This window comes from Strigops habroptila, chromosome 11, assembly GCF_004027225.2.
Source record: "Strigops habroptila isolate Jane chromosome 11, bStrHab1.2.pri, whole genome shotgun sequence".
Classification (NCBI taxonomy): Eukaryota; Metazoa; Chordata; class Aves; order Psittaciformes; family Psittacidae; genus Strigops; species Strigops habroptila.
In genome coordinates, this window is record NC_046360.1 from 24,007,277 (window position 1) to 24,029,349 (window position 22,073).

Consider the following 22,073-nt stretch of genomic DNA (forward strand, 5'->3'; position numbering starts at 1 on the left):
GGCTTCTGATGGATATATATTTTAATTTTCTCCCCTGCAGTCTGCTATACTTGCCAGCATAAACATGTCAGGAAATAAGACCAGGTCATACTGACCTACTTTCTTTATTTTTGAAGGGCAGAAGAATACTTTTCTGTCCTTGTACTGTGCTTTAGTTGCATTTGGAAGTAAACCCAAATTAAGGGGATTGGCTTGAAATCCCACTTTCTCCCCACTTCTCAGAATATGTTACTACAGGGAGTTACTAGCAGTTACAACACCTAAGAAGTGTTGCGTTTCCCGTTCTGTGCTGTACCAATAGTTTGTGTATTACATATGTGCTAGACTGTATTACAACATACAGACTAGTCTCTGTGTATATATATAGTCTGTACAGACTATAATCTGTATATTTATCTAAGCCACCATTAAAATATTAAAGAAAACAAGATGCATGTGGAATTTGTACATTGCAATCTTTTAGCTGGCTAGCTTCAGCAGAGTGGTGTTGGGGTGGGTTCCTGGTCTTGGTTTGCAGTGCCTGGTTCCATCACTGCCATGTATGCTAGTGGTAACTGGAGAGTGTGTATTTCTGCATAAGATGCTTAGATGCTGGAATAGAGACCCTAGACAGCCAGAATGCTATAATTTATCAGACTACTTTGTTTGCCAGGTAATACCAGGTTTTATGGTGCTATCAAACTGCTATGTCTAGCTTGTCTACACTGCAGTCAGAGGTTTAATTACAGAATACATAGGGTAGATTTTAAAGCTAGATAGCTTGGGCAGGAAGATCAGTGCAGCTGCAGGGTCAGTGACTTTACTCTGCAGACTGCAGGTTATTAACCTGTGCTGATGTCTTGCTGTGACAACTTTAAGGCTGTTAGTACTCTCCTAGATTCAGCTGACATTAGTCTACCTATTTATGCTATGGTCACCTTTCTGTTAGCACCATAGGTAAAATATATTAATAAGGTAAACACCTCTCCATGTATCTGTCCTTGATACAATCACGTTTACAGTATGTATGTGCATTAATTACCTTTGACTCGGTTAACCTAATTGAACAAATATGATCAAAGCTTAGCGGGAGTTTAGAAGTAAATTATCTGTTGTGATAGACAATCTAAAGTAATGACACAAAGGTGAACACAAAGCATTTTTCTCTAGCTTAGAGCAAACAGTAACGTGAGGCAGGAAAATGCGGTAAGTATGAGCAAATATGGTGTATTTTTTCTTTTTGCAAACATGTTTTGCACTCAATTTTTGTGGAATTTAGTGAAGTGTGGAGGTAAAGAGGCTTGATAGCAGTTTCTGTCTTCAGTTTTCTGTCTTCACCATATCAAATTAATTTCATTGTCCCATCACTTTCTTACACTATGGAAAACACAGGAAAACAGACAGGTAAATAGCATAGTCCCTGATCCATCATACTTCTGGAAGACTGCAAATAGAAGTTAAAACCATGACTTCCTTTTAATATGAACTATTTTTACAGAAATGTGGGATTTTTCAGTAATCTCGAGGGCTGATTGCCTTATCTCTGCTCTTCTCATTGCTGTCATAGAATCTAAATGACAAGTATATAGCCCGAAGACCTGATCCAACCATATTTTGTAACAAAAAAGGCCTTGCATTTGTCCAACATCTTTCATCCAAAGTAAACATTACTACAACAAAGTATCTCTGGATACTTTCCAAATTCTGGATTCAGTCCTTCTCCTTTGGACTTAAAAGAGAATATTGTTTAACTCTAGACATGATAAATGTACTACAGTGCAGACATCATCAAGGCTTATGTAACATGGGAAAAGACAGCTTTACTCAAACAAACCAAAATAATCCTTTTCTCTGCTAAGAAAGTTCACTCACGTTTTAAGGCTCCCCAGAGCCAGGACTCCCCACATGTGAAATGTTACAAAGCTCTCTATGTTTATGTAAAAGGATAAATGGTGAAGGTGCCCTACTGAAATGGAAACGTGGGGTGCTTCAAAAACTAATGTAAGAAATTTTGATCAAATGTGATTGGAAGAAATACTGTTCATTCTTTTGTGGAGTTGAAGTGACAATTTTGACCCTAGAGTAAGGATTTGAAGGTGGAGAGTTTAGAGAGATTCACTGAAACAGACGTAAGAAATGCATATTTTTAAATTACATAACAGATTTATGTGCATACTTTGTCACACTGTGGAAATTGCTTTCTGGCAGAGGGTAAATTAATCATCCTCTTTTGGATCAATTCAAATAAATAGGTGCGGAGGGAGGATAATAGGATGACTATGTAAAGAAAACTTATTTTATAAGAGGGAACTGTAACAGCATGACTTTTTCTGCTAGGAAAACTGAAGAATGAGATAGAATCTCATTGGGGGAACATGAGGGGGAGAGAAAAGCTGCTTAAGCTAAGGGGTAGCGTTGGCACAAGAGCAATTGGGTATCGACTAGCTGTGAGTAAAGTTACATTAGAGATTAGAAGAGCTTTCTAAACACTAGAGGGGTGAGAGATAGAAACAGACTTCCCGTAGGAGTGAACAGGACATTCATTTTTACAGGATTGGACCCCCTAACCTCACATATTAGCTAAATGCTGTCAACTCTGCTCGAAAAGAGGGCAGCAAAGAATCAAGCAATAAAATAGGAAACAGATGCAGATCTGAATTTACTGACACATTAATAAAATGTCTCTTGATCTACCCCCCAAACCTCATAGTGCCAGACTATATATTTTTTGTGAAGTTATTATACAAGAAAACATTTTAGAATATCTGCAAAACCATAGAATACCCACAATTTATTCAGAACAATCAATTAGTGCTACTGCTTCCTCCCACCAAATGCTTTGAAATTAGTGATTGATGGGTTATTGAAGTATGTTGAGAGTCCTAAGCAAGTAGCTTGCCTGCTTCAAATAGCTATAGTCTCAGGATTCAATAATAGTGCATGCTTTATTATATAAATGGATTTTTCCTTCCTGGATTATGCTTTATAGAATGAGAAAGATAGTGACTTCTGCTTTTCAAATACTTCCTTACTTAGAAAGGCCCTTAGGTATTCAATTATATATACCTTTTGTAACAGTGAGGGATTAATGGCAATGATGCTTTACTGGAATATAGTTTCACTATGATTTTTTGAGCTCTTTTCCTGAGTGATAATTTATTGGATGCATACAGATTAATGATAACCTGTGAAATTAAGAATAAATGAGATACTTGGGCGGAAGTGCTGAAGAAGTGTCTTAGAGAAAGAAACTGATGAATATACAATGCAGATAAGACTAAGATGGAGAACTCAACTGTAAGTCATGTTTTCATTCTTGTTGGTACAAGAAGAATCATCTACAGGAGTATTGTAGATACTGGCATAGGACAAATGTGTAATAGTGTGGAAATACTAAAATGTGAAGTGCATACCTGTTTCAACCCAAAACCTAGGTTTATTTCTGAAAAGAGTGGAGTAATGTTGTTAAAATGTAACAATAATTAAGATTAATTATAATAAAGAGGAATAAGTGTAATATGGCCTTTTTATTTCAGTGAAATCATGCATTTTTTGGATGTCTCCTGTTGAAGAATAGGACTAGCTTTTTCAGCACACTTATGCTGCAGGGATCATAGGAATGTTTTATGTAGCTCTACACCAACTACTACTGTTGGAAATTACACAATTGCTGGATGTCTCAGCAAAACTGAATGACATTGTCAGACAACAGAAAAATAGGTCTTGAAAATAATCACTTCTATTTATGCCTAAAGAGGTGTGTTCTGTGATAGTGGATCTGGAGTCTTTCAGTGTTGATTCTTCTAAAATAAATCTAGTTTGTCTGATTTTCAGTGGCATTACTACTGATTTGTGCTAAAGGAGAATCCAGCAACTGATTCTGTTGTGGGGCTATATTCCATTTTAAATAATTGTAACTTTAAGGCTAATTTGCCTTTCAAAAAACCCCTCAAATTATTCTAATCTATTGTAGAATTGAAGCTTTGTGTTCCTGTTTTTGTCGTCTTCAGTGGCTTGATATTCAGTTCTGAGTGATGAGTGAACCTTTGTATCATAAATATTATCATTTGTTCCTATGAGTAAATAAAAATTTATATTTTGCATTCCCATAAATATTTGTTAGAAAAAACCCTAAGCTTTTAAATCTGAGCTAAGGTGCCACTTGTTAACTGTGGCTGAAGTACTTAACTTTTCAAGAAGAAAAGCCAGATTTTTGGTCAACCCTACAAAAATAAAAGTAAGAGATTAAGGTTATTCTCTGGTTAACAAGCACATCATGCTCTCTCCAGTGTGTTTTTGCATGCCACTTTTTCTTCTTTGGCATCTTTCATTTTTTAACTCTATTTCCAGGATAAACTAAGCATGTAGATTAAAAGCTTGTATTTTTCTGTAAACTGTGTTAATTATATGTGGAGACATCATGCTTGTGGTGCTTTGAAGAACTTTCTGCCAGTGCATAGCTCTGTCAAATAGGGGAAACAAAGGTTTAGTCTTATGCTGTAAAAACCCCAAATAACTGGTTAATATTTTAAAAAGGAAATGGTATCATAGTTTAAATATCAGGTTGGAGATCTATGATCATGTTAAGAATAGAGGTTCATTCCTTGGCATGGTCAGGACAGATTTTAATGTCCCAAATTAAAGACATTGTTTACTATGTGACCTTATGATTCCTAAATCACCATATATTTAAGTACTATTAAAAAAAATGAATGCATGCAGTCCAGTTGATCGTTATGTACCACGTTGCATTCTATGATTCTATGAGATTACGTAATTGCAATGTACAAGGCAGAATTTGTTGCTGGTATTTTTGCCTATTTTTCTTTAACAAAAAAAAAAACCAACCCACAAAAAACCATAAACATAAAACAAACAATAAATTCCCCCAAACATAAAGAAGTTCAGATGCTTAGAAAGGATATGAACTAAGCCATGTAATGTGGCTGAATTTCCCTGAAGGAGGAGGAAGGTGTCAGTTACGATTAATGTGAACAACATTTATGGCCCTCGAGATGTGACCTCTCGTTACAGTAAATGTGACAGCATGAATTACTTTCAATTACAGTGAACTACATTCAGCTGCATTTGTTCTGACACACTTCACTAGGAGACTACTGCTTTGGTAGCTTTAACCAAAGGAAGAAAAGGCAAAACTTTTGAGTGCAAATGTGTGTGTCACTTGACTAAAACTATAGGACTCTGACTATGACGTATTATCGCCTCAGGCTTTACGCACTTCTATTACATCATTTGTTATTTCCACTGGCACTTTCAGGTTTATGCCTTGGACACTAGAGATATGAAAACCACCTTTTTAATATGTCATGTATAATAAATGTAAATGATGAAATTTAAACCAAAAAAGTTAGATGAATTATCCGTATTTTTGTCAGAGAGTAATAACCTGCACCTTTACTTGGAACTACAGTAAGTGGGGTTTACTAGCTATCAGCATGTCCCGTTTGGCGTGGCATAACTCCCTTTAATGTTCATTAACGCTATCAATTTATTCTTACAAATTAAATATATCGCAACACAGGATATTTATCACTTGACAGAAGCAGTTGTTTTAATGTCACTACTTTCCTCTTCAAGGTTCAATTATCATGCTTCAGTTTCTACCTCTAAGCTTTCATAGAGAATAAAAGATGCCCAGGGCAGAAGTCAACCTTTCACTTTTGCTACAGAGGAGATGCCATCTATTTCACGCTGTGCTAAGTATTCCATTGAAATATGAGTAAAACAATGCCTTTGGCAAATCATAAGTTAGAAATAGCACTAAGCAAAAGAAATAGATTTAATTAAAGCATTTTGTTTCTCATTGAGGACTGGATTTGCAGAGTATTTGCAGAGTACTGGATTTGCACTTTTTCTACAAAGATGAAGACCCTCTCTTCAAAGGCCCCTTCCAACCCAAACTGTTCGGTGATTCAAATTCAAGGGGTTAGTTTTGTGAAATCACTCTAGAAAACTTGGAATGAAAAGTTATCGGTTAGCAAAAAAGAACAGAAGATAGTGGTTGCTTATTCCAAAGTGATTCTGATAAGATTGTGTAGGATAAATTCCTTTTAGTCTTCATCCCATGTTAAGGGTTAATTTTCAAACCTCAGTTTTTCCAATGCTTTCACTGGCCATTGGATGTTGTAGTAGTGGATTGTGAAAATATTTGTAAATGTGTCAATAGCTATTTTGAAAACCAATATGCGGTATAAGCTCATTTCCATATGTCAGCAACTTCCAGGACATTAAGGCACAAAGATTTGTATTTTAGTTGTTGTACTTATTAAACATAAAATAGAATCATTAAAGTTTTAGAGCTTTCTTCAAATCACTGAAACAGTGGGAGTCTAATAGCATTTTCAGTTCAGCTATTCTGACTGTGAAATGTCCTCACTTAGGCAATCAAATTCCCTAGGAGTGATGAAAATGCCTTTTTTTCTTTTTGTGTGTGTGCAATAGATTAGGGGCTAATCTGAGTATCTCTGTTCTTATAAGCAGTAAGTTTGATATTAGAGAGATAATGGCTTAGGTCAAATAAAAAAAGGATTTTGTGACTCAATCTTTATATCCTACCCGCATGAACAAAGTGGGATGGGGTAACAGATAACACCTCAGGTTGATAACAATGAATTTTCTCCTGTGTCTGGAGGTGATGTGTGCTATTAATTCGATAGTTTTCTTTATGTATTTTTAACAAATTGTGGCTGTTCATACCGTCAAACCAAAGAGAAGTTTCACAACACCATTGGATTTCTTTTCTGCTGTTCATGCGTTTAAGTCATGTGAGGACATTTAAGTTAATTTAAGTTAATGTGAGGACTTAAATGCATGAACTAATAGTACCTGACTGGTTTTAGTTGCAATATATAGAATTGGACTTCTTTGCGTTATGTGCCACCAAACAACTCTTCCTCTTTCCTCAACAACATGGGAAACTCTGGGTGGAATGTCCATGTGTGCCAGGTAGGCTGAGGGTCATTAGCACATTTACATAGAATGCTCACAAGATCAGGAATTCTCCAAAGCTAAGGCTAATTTAATGATTACTGTTTCATTTTTACAAGTATTCATGTATATGGATGCCAGAAAAATATAGGTCTGATTACCCATGACCATCTTCAGCAAATATTTGTTTTTGAAACTCTGTGCATATAACTAGGAGAAAAAACTTTTGGTTTTGGCACTTGGTGTCTCAGTGATTTGTGTATGATCAAAATAATAGGTATTTTTCTTGCCTACTTGGAAGTAGTAGAAACTCCGGTTCTCTAGGGGAAAAATACAATTTTTTTCCAAAAGGTAAGTAACAACTCTTGTTCCCTGTAATTACTTTCAAAAACACAATTTGTAAAAATGCTTTAGGGGCTATCTCACTGAATAGGTGGGAGAAAGGCACAAGGACTGCTACGTTTTACATTAGCTGGAGAACAGTTCTGTAGGTGCAGAAAAAAACAGGTGCTGGTATACTCAAACACTCTTGTAGTGATAATGTAGGTGAACTTGAAACAGTGACAGACCACTTATTGTTGTGGGGACAGTATGTTCTCTGGAAATCAAATCTGATATCCCTGATAGGGCAATAAATTAAAAAAGGCTGAGATGCAGTTCAGGTGGGAATAATAACAACATAATCTTCCTGAATAAATAGTGTTCTGTGTGGGGAAGTCTAAAATGAAGTAAGAAATTAAAAACCTGAATATGTTTCCTGGGCTGCCAAATGGTATAGAAATGAAAGAAAGAAAACTGTTTTGTGTGGTAATTTTGAAATTACAAGGATGCACTTAGAAGTGTTTGAGATTTTTTGAGTACTGAATACTGCCTTTAATGTTATGTGATTAAAAAACCTCCATGCATAGTTGTTTGCAGAATCTGGAACTGTAATTGTAGCAGGCACTGGAGGGGCACTAACTTACGTTAGTAACATTCCACAAGATAAAAGGAAAACTGATTTATCCTTAGAGAAGAAAGAAATTTGGCTTCAGGGCAGGCAGACTCATGTTTCCATTTCTATCAGAAGTTGAAGCTTTTTATCAGTAAGGTTTCATCTGTAGATCGCTGAAAGGGAACAAAAATATTTTTTCAACTTTAGTTTTGTTTTTACTATGGCGACTTCTCTTGATCCTTTATCAATGACTCTCCAATATTCCATGTGTTTATTTCTTTCAAAATTAGTACACTTATTCTTACTTTTGTTGAACATTTTTCTGTTGTAGAATGTGTTTAGAATGAAGAAAAGAGTAAGGCTGAATGATAATGCTATTATTAAAATCAAGCTAAATATGTTTTCATTGATTAAACAATTTCCAGAATAGTGGAGCAGTGTTGTACCTGAGCACAGCTGAAGTCAAACCAGGGATATCACCAACCTTGTTTGTGGGCTGGGGACAAATCGGTGTTTTAGCAGTGCTATTTTTTAAATTTTTCTGAGAGCTCCTTTAGATTTATTTATATTTATAGGGAACCATTCCACCTCTTAATTCTCCTTGTGCTCTATGTTTGCAATATATATTCAAGCTACTGTCTTTTTACTTCAGGGAGCAAAGGGCTCTCATTGAACGCTATCATGGCATTGTATTTTCTCTAGAGATCTGCATTGACTTGGTTATGGAACAGCCAGAGCAATCTCTGACCCTCAGATGTATAACAAAAATATTCTCATGTTCGTTGAGCCTTCTCTTTGAGTTGAAAGAGTTATAGAGGTCTTCCCTTCGAAGTACTTACTGCGCACAAAAATTGGAAATCTCCCTGCATTTAATTGTTGCACAGAAATACCAATTTCTGCAGCCAAATTAAGTTTTGAATATCTGAAATTTACTACAAGATTTCATAACAAAGTCATTTATCAGTGGAAAAGTAGACACTTTAACCATTTGGTTCAAAAAACCACCCTGAGAGAAGTACTAAGGACTTGTTTAGCAATCTGAGACAATCGAGAATTGTGCACCAGTATTTTCATGGATATTGCAGACCATTCTCCTGTCAGTTCGGATAAAAGCATGTTTGTTGTTCTTCACACTGTTGTTCTGAACAGTGTCTACAAGGAGTATTCTCTCCTGCCCTCTCCTGTAGTTGAAAATTAATTTCATTAACATCATTGCTGTTGACATTTTCGTACTTTGACTTCTAATGCTCTGGCAGGTTGTCTGCTCATGAGGAATACAGTCTTGCTGGACTTGACTGTTGTCTTTTATGGTGCAGTACTGCATGTTACCTACTAACAAATGTAAATTAATGTGTATCTACATAAAGAGATTCTTTCTACAAGAAAAAAAAAAATCAAAAGAGATGTCAGAGCATGTAGCATGTTATTACCAGAAAGGCATTAGATCTTTCACAGCGGATAGATCTTTCACACGTTATTTACCAATCATACCTTCTCCTCAGTATAGAAGTGTCACATCCACATCATGTATTGCATTTGGTACCTTCTGTATGAAATTCTAATGATGGTCTGATGTTAGGAAATATTAAACAAAAAACAAACTTCAGAGCTAAATAAATACTTCTCTGATCAAATTTCTCTATATTGTTATCCCAATTTATTTTTTTTTTAAATAATACTTTAATTCTGTAGCTGGTCCTGCTACAGAGGATCCAGTCCTTGTCATGGAAATTGACTGTTCTAAAAAAGCAGAGGATTTGAAGAAAATGTTCTTTTCTTGATCTTGCTGGCTTGCAGGAGGCAATAGTAGACCATAGGTGTAGGACATAGCTCCTATCATAGTTTCTATCTTGCAAAAGGTATTTAGAAAGTCAGGCTGTCCCATTGGGTAGGTTTTAAGCTGACAGAGGCAAAGAGCTACTGTAGTCATGTATCTGACAAATGAACGAGTAAAGTACTGTCAGGAAACTATTCTCAGTTCTTTTTAATGAAAGTGGAAATTGGATTTGCAATCAGATGGCTAAATCTACACAAAATCCACCTACTCAATGAGTATGTCATTGTTCTGTTTCCCAGCCAACACTATCAGTGCAGAACACAACTACACAACCAGTCTGTTCTCCATATTGTTTTCAATTTTTTTCTTTTTTTTCTTTTTTCTTTTTTTTTTTTTTTTTTTTTTTTTTTGCAGAAAGTCCTTGGCATTCTTGAAACATGGCACTGGAACATTATAGATCCCACAAAAACATTACCTTTTTGGTCTTCTCACTTTCTTTTAGTTTGGGATTCCTGCAGAATGACTTTCAGAAAGCTTCCATGATCTATCTCCTAGAAAATAATCTGGCTGTCAGGATAGACTTCTGCTTTGGCAAGCTCACCTATGTAAAAGCTGAGAACAAAGTCTCCATTGACTGATACTGAAAGCCAGTCTTTCTTTTGTTTCAGAACTGTATTAGTTAAAAATTGAAATAAACAGGTTACTCTGAAGCAATCCAGAAAATGGGCATAGGAAAAAGTAGATGGGCTTAAATACAGACTATTGCAGTATCACCTGAATAGGTTGATGTTTTTATGACAGTTTTTAAAGAAATGCATATATAGTATCAGTATTTTTTAAGTACAGTTAGCAAGATATGTATTTGCTCACAGGAAAAAAATGGGGAAATTTCACACACAGGAGTATTTTTAGACCAGTTTGGTTTTCTTTTCTCCTTGTATGTTTCATATTGAAATGCTGAAATGAATTAGTTTGATGTAATTGGGGAGATTTTGGTCTGGAATTTTTCTGTTTTAAGGGAAAATAATTATTTAAGGAAATAATTTAAGGAAAAACAATTTATTTTTGGCTTTTGGAGATTTTTATTTATTTTTTTTTTTTACGCACCTTGCCCTTTTTTTTAGTTTCTCTTTGATTGGTCTGGGAAGCCTGTATCTAAGAAACACTTGTGGAACACAAAGAGAGGGCTCGTTACTAGTTTTATAATATTTGAAAATTTTCCAAGTTCCAACATGTATAAAAAAAGAATAGAAGTAGAGGATTTACTGCTATCAGTGCTTCTCTCTGTTTTCTGCTTGTGGCTTTCTGCATGGTCAGAGGTGAATTTATAGGGATTAGGAAATTCTCTTGGTTTATAAGCTCTCTGAGAATTTGAAGATGTTCACTAGGTATCTGAGGTATCTGACACCAAATAACCGATTTCTCAGCCCCTGGTTCCTAGCCAAAACCTGCTCTTTTACAAATAAATAAACCTGCTAGCAAGTAACAATATATATTCAGCTTACTTTAATGCTGTTTTATGACTAGATGCAGGTTTAATTCATCACTTGACACTAACTCTAGTCAACCATGTAAAGTAAAATAATGGGACAATATGCATAAATATTCTCTTTACTTACCTTATTTTGCTGACCTTATTTCCCTGAATGTCATTGCTTAGAGCGTGACAGAAAGACATCCAATGCAATTTGGATTCTATTCCACTTATATTCTTTATTGCTTACTTGGCCTACTTTCTCTTGTGCAATTCACATTCTTTGGCATACTGTGCTTGATCTTTAATAGAAGTTGCATGAATTTAGGATTGAAACTCGCATGTTGCTGCCTCTTAGCATTTCTACAACTTGCCTTTCACACCTTGCAAGTGTACACAATCATTGCTGAGTGATTGGTTCATTGTTCTTTGTTGATAATTTTTCAGTAGATGGTAAATTTATGGGGGGTCTGTTACAGTTTTAGTTAATAACGAGCAAATTTCCAATATCATGCCATTTACCTTGTTCCTTCAGGACAATATGAAGCAAAGATGTCCTGTGTCTCTGTAAGCATGTGTAAGAGAGTGTGAATAGTGTGTTTAATAATGTACCTACGAATGGATATACCTGTTGTTTCCACGCAGCTTTCACTGAGCAAGGCTCTGAATTACCTATCAGAGAGCAGAAAGAGTTCTGCTTAAGTAGCCTCGGAAAAAACTAGACAAAGAAACTTTTCCTGTTTAATTTTATGAATAGAAAATGTGTATTTAGCATATATATTAACTAGACCTTTTACATGAGCAAACCCAGCATGGATCCACACAGATGCTTGTAATCGATGTAAAAATTTGTCATTTGGATGCAACATCTTCCTGTCTTGTACAAGTGTTCATTTACAGAACTGAGGTGTTTAACTATATCTCCATTATTGCGTTATTTACAAAGTAAAGTGGAAATTGCATGATTAAAAATATGAGAAGAAGTCACACTTGAAGTGTAGGTCTACAGTGCATTTAGAGGAAGCGATTGCAGGAAATAATGAAAAAAAGTAATCAAAGTGATCTGCTTATTCATCTGTCTCTGACTGCCAGAATCTATCAGATGAAAGTATAGGCATTACTGCTACCTAAAACTCTTTGAAGGCTGAGATAAAGTTTCAGTGATATAAGTTATTCAAATGCTACTTCAGACTACATTGATTAAAAAAGGGACTTTAACAAACTTAATTACACTTAATTTTAGTTGCCCTTCAGCATATAGCTTGCACATCCATTTTGGTCATCTGCTGTGCCTCAGTATTTGAGATGTCCTATTGCACATTCTTTTCATGCAAGCATAAATGCCTGCTTGAGATCTAGGGCGTGGAACTGTTGTGAAGTGGGACTGTACCAAGCAATTGTGAATTCACAGTTCAAATGGGATGGAAAGATTTTTGTGTCCTGTTTGGAAACAGGGAAAATCCTGTGAGTGAGATTGGTTGCTTGGCAGTGGTACTAGGAATGTGAAATCTCTTCGGTTTTATATAAAAGTGGTTTAAGGATGTCTATGGTGTGTAGCACCTGCTTAGTTCTCCTCCTAACTATGGAGTTTGCATTTAGTGTGGACTTTTTAAGTATCAACCTTGATGTCATAGAATTCCAAATTCTAATGCTGCCAGGCATCTGGATCTGCAGTAGTATGAGGGTGTCCTTCCTATAAAGAGCCTCAGGAGATTAGAGATACTTCCTGCGCAGAGTTGCCCTGGGTTTCATGTGTGAGGCAATGTATTCATTCCAGTTTTGTTGTTCCAGACTTTCACAGCTAAAGCTAAATTTCATACGCTTTTTGAAGTAGTTACTTTTGGAAATTCCAGAACATGCTTGGATCTGATTGCTGGATAGTATCATAAGGGCTAGGATATGTATTCTCAGAGTTTCCCAAAACAGGCTTCTGAATGCATAAAGACATATTAAAAGTTAATACATAAAAGCAGCTTAGCCATATCAGTACTTTTTCCACTAATTCCTTCAGTATTTCTGAATTTTGGAGAGAACTATTCAGATCTTTGTCCACACCTTTGTAAAACATCTTTCTTTAGCATATGTATATTGATGGGGTGCCTTTTAAATAGAGTTGTGGGGATCAGGGTGTCCTGGGAGCAATTTAAGGTCAGGGTACATTGCTGATCATACATAAAATGGTCTTGTGTACATGGAGCATCATCATGTGCATGTGAATTATGGAAACAATGCTTATTGGCCCATGTCTGTATCAAAGAAGTATAATTATGGGTAGATAATTATATTTGCTAAGTTTCTGCAGAGTTCCTCTGTCAAAAAGCAAAGTTGCACTTATAAGAAAAGTAATGCCCATGTCTGACATAGTTGAGAGCAGAACTTGTGTTCCCTCATGTGGATCAGGACTGATCAGGAAGACGCAACATAATTTAATTGGCTTGGTCAGAATACAAATCCTCAAAACACTGCTTTGCAAACTCTCCCCCCCTTGTTTGCTTTCATGTAACTAAAGGCATAGTTAATCCAATAGTTATCACCAAATTCTTGAGTGATAAATAATTCTAATTCTTCTGATAAAGGGAGAATAATTTCCATGTCTAATCTAGGAAGTAAAATTTCATCAGCTTTAAAAACAGAAAAAAAGTAAAGCTGTAGTGCAGTTTTCTTTTTGACAGGTATATGGATTTCCTTTTTGTTAATTTTCTATATTGAGAAACTGCTATAACATTTTCCATGTGTGGGAATAAATAAATTTATTTTCCTTTCTTACTATTACTGTGCAACTCACAGATTTTCAGGGCAATGCAGGTATATGGAGTGAAAAATGAAATTATTGTATTTTGAAATTCAAGACTTGGTTAATTTCTGTTTTATAAAAGCTGTGTTTTCCCAGTGGCAGACTTTGAAAGTATTGCTCTTTGTTGAAAAGATAAATGGCTTTGTATGTTGTCAAGGTATCAGTCACACGTCTAATTTAATAGCACATGATTGTTAGCCCCAAATCAGGAATGTTAAAGTATCTGGGGTTGTGTATGTCTAAACTACAGAAGGTTGATCAGTTTGGTTCCTTTGCTTAAATTTAGTCACTTTATCTGCTAAGCAGTTTCTACTCTGATAATTTTTGCTTCCAGAATAATCTACGTGTATTTGCCCAGTTAAGAAAAAAAATCTGATCTCTGATGCCCAGGGAGTAGAAATTAATATGAGAAGACTTAATTATATAGTGTAATAGATTAAGGTTTTGCAAATTAATTACTTTTTATTTTGAAACAATTATCTTGTGAGACATTCTAAGTTAAATGTAGAGTTTTGGTGCATTGCATTACAACATGTAGCAGTAGCTTTGCATATTTCTTTCAGAGATTTTGAAAATATGAAGATAATAAATGGTGACTAATGTACACCATCTGGCTAGGATTGAGGGGAAAAAAGATTTCTTCCTGAGCAACAGGGTTTCTGCTAAGCTGATTTACTTAAAATAAGAAAGCAAATGTAATTTTTTTTTCTGAGAAAATGAAGTTCTAATGACTTCACTGAAACTCAGTGCATAATGGTAGCTTTGTTTTGTACTCCATGATAAGTATCAAAGTGGAGCTCATTGGTCTCTATCAGAAAGGCAATGTGTCTTATCAGTCCTGTTGTTGCATCATATATTCAGAAAAAAATTGCTGAGACTTGAAGATTTTGAGTGACATTGACAGAAGTGTCAGACAGCCTTGCAGGGATCAGCTGCCTGTAAAGAGGGAGGGCCTAGCTGTGTGGTATCAAATCAGTGAAGGAACTACTGTTAATCTATACAGCTGTAGGATTAGATCTGTAGTAACACAGATTTTTGTGCTTCATATCTTCTTTTGATTTACAGCTGTCAATTTTTTTCTTTGCTACTTTTGTGATGCAATATAGAAATAAATGTAATAATAGATTTTAGAACATAGATACAATTTGTATTGTAGTAATACAAATAATTGCAATTTAATCTGTGCAGTTTCTTAGAACCAAAATTGTCTTCTCAGTTTCCTTTAATAAAGATTTTGGTTTTCAAGCATTCATTCAGTCTGATGTATTCCCTTCTTTTTTGTTTGGTTGTCTTATTTTTTACTGTTCCTACTTCCATTGTGAATGAAATGAAGTATTCACTTAAAGATCTCAACTAATTTGAACAAAGCAAAATGTGCAGTTTTCTCCTCTATAGAGAAAAGAAAGATAAATGTGTGCATCATAAACTGTTAGAACTGCAGTCTTCAGTCTGTATGTTTAATTTGTTTCTTACAGCTCTAGGTTTATTTTTACAGAGCAGCCCAACCTCTGCAACTCTTCCAGTAATACTGAAAATGTTATGAGAGATTAAGCTACATTTACTCTTGAGTTATGGTTCCTTGAGACATGTAGGTGATGCATCACCTACAGATGTTTTTCAGTTGCCAGAGGCAAAAATCCATGTCTGTAAGTGACTGGCAAGAAGTTACCAAAGTGTGAGAAGGGACTGCCAGTTCTTCCTGTGGATGAGCAGGTTGTTAACTTTGCAGTTTGTGTTAGAACATCTGTTGGTTGCCTACTTATTAAAAAAAGAAAAAAAAAAAAATGGAGAGCGGAAGAAAAGGAAAAAACAACCACAAAAACAGCCTGTAAAGAAAGCACAGCCTGTACTGTGAATATTGTTAACTACTGGGCCAAATCATTCATCTGGCCTCTGGGGAAGACACAAGTTGTGATTTGAGAGGAGAGGAAAAAAAAATAAAATTGAGTGGGAGCTTGAAAGAGAAAGGAAGGAAGGAAAGGAGGAAGAGAGGAAAAATGAAACACTGGGAAATAATGGGTGCCTCTGGTTGTAGATGTTTAGAAATACGTGTTCCTGTCCTCAGGATTTTCAAGAAATTGTGGCTCTTGTATTGCCCACTGGTTACTGTTACAAAGCATCTTTCCCTTGTGCCGTTGGCTCTGTTAATGACTCCTGATTCTGTCTTGTACCCATTATGCATATATATTTGTAGGGGCAAGTTCTGGAACCAGGGATATATACGCTTTACAGCAAGGATATAAAACATATATAAAGGGAACAAGGATGGAAGGAAACATTTCCATTCTTCAACAGAAAGGAAGGAAATCTTCCCTGTGTTCAACATTCAGTAGAATGCAGGGGCTTTTACATGTTGAATGTGTATTGTGTGTAAGTACTTGTACATGCCTTGAAGCTGTCTGTACTTTTTCTCTATGATCACATAAGAATTATCAGAATCATATCATAGTAATAGCAATTACAGAATGGTTAACTGGGAGAAACCTTTTGAGGTTACCTAGTCCTTCAGCTCCTAGCAGGAGTGTCACCAGCACTAGATCAGATCAGCTATACCTTTGTTTAGCTGCATCTTCAAAACTTCTTGCTTTGAACTTACATGTTCCTGTTTGGCACTACCCTTCTGATACAGAAGTTTATCTTAACATCTGGTGAACCTACAAACCTGCAGCTTGTGGCTGTTTCCCCTTGTTTTGCCATTTGCTGCTACTTCGTGTTTGGCTTCATAGTCTTTTTAACACCCCCTCTTCAAGTAATAGTAGTCTACTGTTAGACCTTCTCTTAGCCTCCTCTTTGCTGGACAGGAGATCTTTCCTTCATTGGAGTCTACACTTTCTCAACACTGTTTTTGAACTAAAAGACTCAAAATCATAGTAGAGTTGGTACTGAGGAGAGGTAGATAATAATTTCGTGCTGTATGGTCACCGTGGTGTTCCTGATACAATCCAATATGGAATTTGTCTGATTTACAATGAGCACATATTTAACTTGGTGCCCACTATGACTTTGAGGTCCTTCCTCAGCCTGTATTGGTGTGGCATTATTTAACCTGATGGTGCAGAACTTTACATATTTCCTTGCTGAGATTCATGTGGCTTCTGTTGGTCCGGCTGTCAACGTTTATTATGGTCCGTCTGCCAAGTGACACACACTGACCTTAAGCCCACCATTGTGTTTAAAAAATGAGCTTGTCTTAACAGCCCGTATTGTTTTAATAGAATGTTTGCAATACTGTTTAGGAAATAAGAAACATTCCTACTTCCGTAAAAGAGAAATAAGCAGGAACAAGACCAATATTATTTTAAAAGATGGATGATAAGCGATAGGGTAGAGTTGTTGAATTTGAACAGTCACATTAAAATGAACTGCAAGGGCAGTGACCATTAAGCAAATTACATGGGGACTAGGGCTGATGCCTAGCCCCTATAGCAGAAGAGCATTAGAACATTCTTTGAAGGGGAACAGTGAAGGACAAAGATGCTTTTTAGGATGGAATCTGGTAGCTTGATGAGTGGAATTAAATTATGTACTTGCCTGTAGTAACAGGACACTGGACATAATGACCCCGAAGGTCTCATCCAGTCTTGTGTCCTATGTTCCCTTTATGTAAAGAAGCTGTTGAAACTTTTCATATATGAAACTTCTTTTGTCTCACCTTGTCTTTTAATACTATGATTTTGAAGCATATTTCGCCCATAGCAAATGCCAACCAAAATATTTTTGTCTTCTTTGTGTTGTCTTACATTATTTATCTTTCTATATCCAACCTACAGACTTAGTTATATGCAGGGAGACGGAAATAGCTGTTATTGTGAAACATGTATATTGTAGGATTTCCTTGAATTGAGGCATCTTTGCAGCATCTTTCTCAGGATAATTCATATTATTGTAATGTCTGTGGTGCTCTGTAGACAAATAAATCTGATTGCTTTTGGTGCACAAAACAAAAGCAATCTATCTTTTTTCTGTTTCTTCTGTGAGGCCATTTTGCTTTTATTATGCAGTAATTTTTCCAGTTTACTGGTGATAAATTAGCAGGTAAGTGGAAAGGACAATTTTGAAAGAAGAGTTAGGAAGTATGAGGAGAAGGAAGATGTCCATCAGTTTCACTGGGCTGGATGATATCAGACAAGATGTAACACAGCTGAAGAGAAGCTGCCTTGGGTGAAGCTCTACAGTGTTTATGTAGTTTACTCAAAGCAGAAGAGAAAGGCAGGAGTATCGGACTGAGCTGAAAAGAGACCCAGGAATCCTTGCTTTGCACTGAGAGAAAGTCTTACCTCTCATGGTGATCCCAGGGTGCTGCTTGCTGGAGATGAAGACCTGGAGAGGAGGCTGTAGTTTATTGATAAGCCTCTACATTTATGAAGTCACCAGTGTCAGATTTATAAATGAATATAACACATCCTGTACTTAACCCTAAATGGCATTGTCATGAGGAAAGGAAATCTAGCTTGCCAAATTAAAGACTGTGCACATGAGCATATAAAGATCTTTAAATTACAAATGATTGAGGTTTGGTTTTCATTTGGTTGTACATGGAAGCTGTGTGACAAATAGCAAATACATAGTTTTGTGTGTAATGTCTGTGCTATATCTGAGTATACATCATAGTTAGAAGACTGTAATCCTTACCGAGCAGTTATAGTCCATATGATCAACATTGTGTGTGATAAGTGAGCAGTAGTATGTGTTCCTGAACAAATAAAAAAGCCGTGTCTTATTCTTGGCTCTAATATTTGCATAGCAACAGATAATTAAACAAAGCATTACATGAAGTGATGAAATGATGATTTCTGAAAGTAAAAAGAACAAATGTGTTAACTGATCTGGTTTTATAGCAGTGACTTGCAATTTATCCACATCAAATATGCTATTACTATAGAAAGAAGCCACAAAAAATATTATCCAATTAGCTAGGAAAAGGCATTTAATGTATAGCTCTCTTTTAAATAAGAATGTTGGGAAAATTAATAAACTAATAATGTTTTTAGAAAAGCATTGAAACAAATCTGAAGTTGGAGCTTCGATGATATGAGGTGGTGATACACTAACCTAAAAGTTCTTCAAACATATTAGGGTGATTTAAAGAAATTCTGGTGATGTGGAAGGAAAAAGCAGTCAATGTAAACTTCCCCATCAAGATGAAAAAGTTGCGAGACAGCGTGAAATGAAGACCCTGTTAAATAGCTTATAACATTTTGAATCTCCTTAGTATGCGATAATGCTGTCTCACACTCCCTTAATAGGTAGAACTCTGTGGATCCTAATTAAATAAAAGCTGATATAACAAACAGTGGAAGTATACCATTGCATACCTTTTAAGGATATTCCAGGGTCCTGTTCTACAGCATTTTCTGGTTTTAATGAATGCAAAGAATCATACTGACCTGGATGATACTATTTGCTTAAGCAAACGTACACTGTACTTACATGTTTGCAGAAATGGAGCCTCTTTCACAGAATGTGAAAACAGGAAAATCTCATGTAATTATGTAATTAGAACCTTGTCAGTACAGCTGTCATTAAGTACTATGCAGTTAAAACCTGTAAAATAAACTGCCATGAAATATTGCGTCTCCTTAGTCCTGATCAATACAACTTACTTTCTGCAAATTCTAACTGGTAAAAGAGCTGTCAAATTATGTTGTCTTTCATTGTACTTTTTTTTGTCTTTTACAGGAAAAAGTAGAATATGCCTTCCTGATAATTTTTACAGTTGAAACATTTTTGAAGATTATAGCATATGGATTATTATTACACCCCAATGCGTATGTTAGAAATGGATGGAATTTATTGGATTTTGTAATAGTAGTAGTAGGGTAAGTAATTCGTCTTTCATTACAGAAAGATTTAAATCTTCTTTACAGTGAAGTAGATATAGGCCTGTTTGGCTGTGAGTAGCAGCCTGTGCTTGATTTCTGTTCTTCTGGAGTAAAAGAATGAACTGAGTGAAAAATTCAAGACAAAGTCCTAAAAGTTTTCAATGCTATGTGCAACAGCCTCAAAGTTATCACAAATTCTGAGTTGTGCCAGAAATTTTCCTTGGTTGTTGCCTTGCAGAATCTTTTCCATTTGATTTTTTCCAAGGTGAACTCCTGTTGTCTTTCCATATGGTAAAGCTAGATCTGTTTAGGTCCATACATTGTTATTCCATTTATTAATTCATCCATATACTGTGGTTATGAGGAGTTCATGTATTCTACAAAGATGTCTGGGAGAACTCATGAGGCTTGCCTGGGGAAGGATGTGTGCTAAAGACGAGGAACTGCTCAAGCATTGTACAGGATACAGAAGAGTGGAGATTAGAACATCCCACATCTACATTATATACCTGCTTATGATAATAATGATTTGTGTCAGCTATATTGTGTCAATGGTTGTGCTAGCTTGTTAGAAGATCCTACCTTCAGCTAACTAGGGAGTTAATCCTGAGGCATATATTCCCCAGTTCCTTAAATATTGTGGAGTTTATATTATAGATTCATACAATAGTTAGGGTTGGAAACGAGTAACCCCCCTGCTGCAGGCACGGATGCCTCACCCTAGACAATGTTGCCCAAGGCTCTGTTCAGCCTGGTCTTGAACACTGCCAGGGATGGAGCATTCACCACTTCTTTGAGCAGCCTGTTCCAGTTAAAACAAAAAAAAAAAAAAAAAAAAAAAAAGACAATTTCAAGTATTGTAAATTTTGTTTACTGAAAACATTTTTTTTATATAGAATATAGAGAACATTATCAACATATAATTTTGTATATTGTGGCTGGCTTGCAAGGAAGACATTGTCATGCATTGTGCAAGCCTAATTTCATTTTTAAGTTGAAACTATATCAAGGGTTGCCTGTAATTGGAAAGGCTCTTAACTCATGTCATTACATGAAGGGAAAAGAAAAAGAGATGAAGTAAAGGAATTTGTGGTAAAGCATTATTAAATTTGAGCCAGTATTATGAATGCCCAACTATTTGCTTCTGAGAGAGTAAATGTTATTGAGGAGATTGTATTTGGGCCACTTGCTTGGCATTCAGGCAGTTTTGGTCCAGGACTAAAATTTCTATATAAATAGATCCTTCATCAGGTCAGGTCGTTCTCAACAGATTGGCCTCTGTGCCCGAAGGGGAAGCTTGGTGGGCAGGTGTGGGGACTATCACACACAAGAGCTCTATTCTCTTGCCAGGCAGTCACTTGAATAGACCTCTTCCCTTTTGTCAAGTGACCATGAAGTTACAGTAACCCTGGAGCAGTCTAATTAACATGACCTCTATCTTTGGCTCTGTCCTAAATACATGATAACTAAAAAATTTTCCATTAACTCATAAAACACTCATTATTAGAAGCTAAATCTAGTTAGGTCAAATGCTCCCACCAAATCTGTGGAAAATACGAAATAAAAAGGACTACATCTTATCAAATACTTAAAATATCACACTAAGATGTAAATCCTAGCTCAAAACTGAAAGTTTTGGATTATAAACTATTGTGTAGGTTGTCACCAGTCTAACTGGAAGACAAGATGGACCTTTTATAACATGTCAGGCACTGAGAAAACTGAGCAATATTTTCGTTCCTGCACTCTGTGAGCAATGTTCTTCTTTTAAGAACAACACAACCCACATAAGCAAGTAAGCAAGCATTAGTCCATTTCTTTAATTAATACTTAAAAGCCCAGTGAAAATTGATTTTTGTATATAACCTAAGGTGGATATGGAATCACTGCTGGATCTGATTCTGTTTGCCTAGTTTCGTTGCGAAATTTCATTAGGTATTTTAATAGCTTTGAAGAGCTGCCATGTGTCCTGTATCGAATGTATTAGATGAAATTTGCTTCATTTGCTTTTTCATCAGGAACTGTAGCAGTCCAAACACATAAATTGTGCCAAATGAAATCTCTACTAGCAAAAGGGAAGGACGTATACAGACTTTTTTCCACAACATCAAATTTGGCATTTAAACTTTTGTAAATGGTACAGGAAAATAAATGTCAATTTTAATTACGGAAGATCAGTGGATTTCTACCTGAAAGTCTTTATAGGATAGACATAAAATGACAGACCTGTTGATGTAGCTGTCAGTGTGGGTTTCTCCCATCTTCGTCACTTCATACCAGAGTAAGAATTACTTTCAGAGCAGTCTGCTACTTGCCTGCATGCTATGCCACGTAATTTCCATTGA

At 35.8% G+C, this 22,073-nt stretch overlaps 1 protein-coding gene across 12 annotated transcripts in view; it reads left to right on the top strand.

Moving 5' to 3' along the window:
- The window catches only part of CACNA1D (calcium voltage-gated channel subunit alpha1 D), a 185,519-nt gene that overhangs the window by 47,009 nt on the left and 116,437 nt on the right, over positions 1–22,073 (top strand). For all 12 annotated transcript variants that reach the window (XM_030502297.1, XM_030502289.1, XM_030502301.1 and 9 more), the window contains exon 4: positions 19,586–19,725. In XM_030502297.1, coding sequence (XP_030358157.1) covers positions 19,586–19,725 — 140 coding nt within the window. The remainder of the gene's footprint in view (positions 1–19,585; positions 19,726–22,073) is intronic.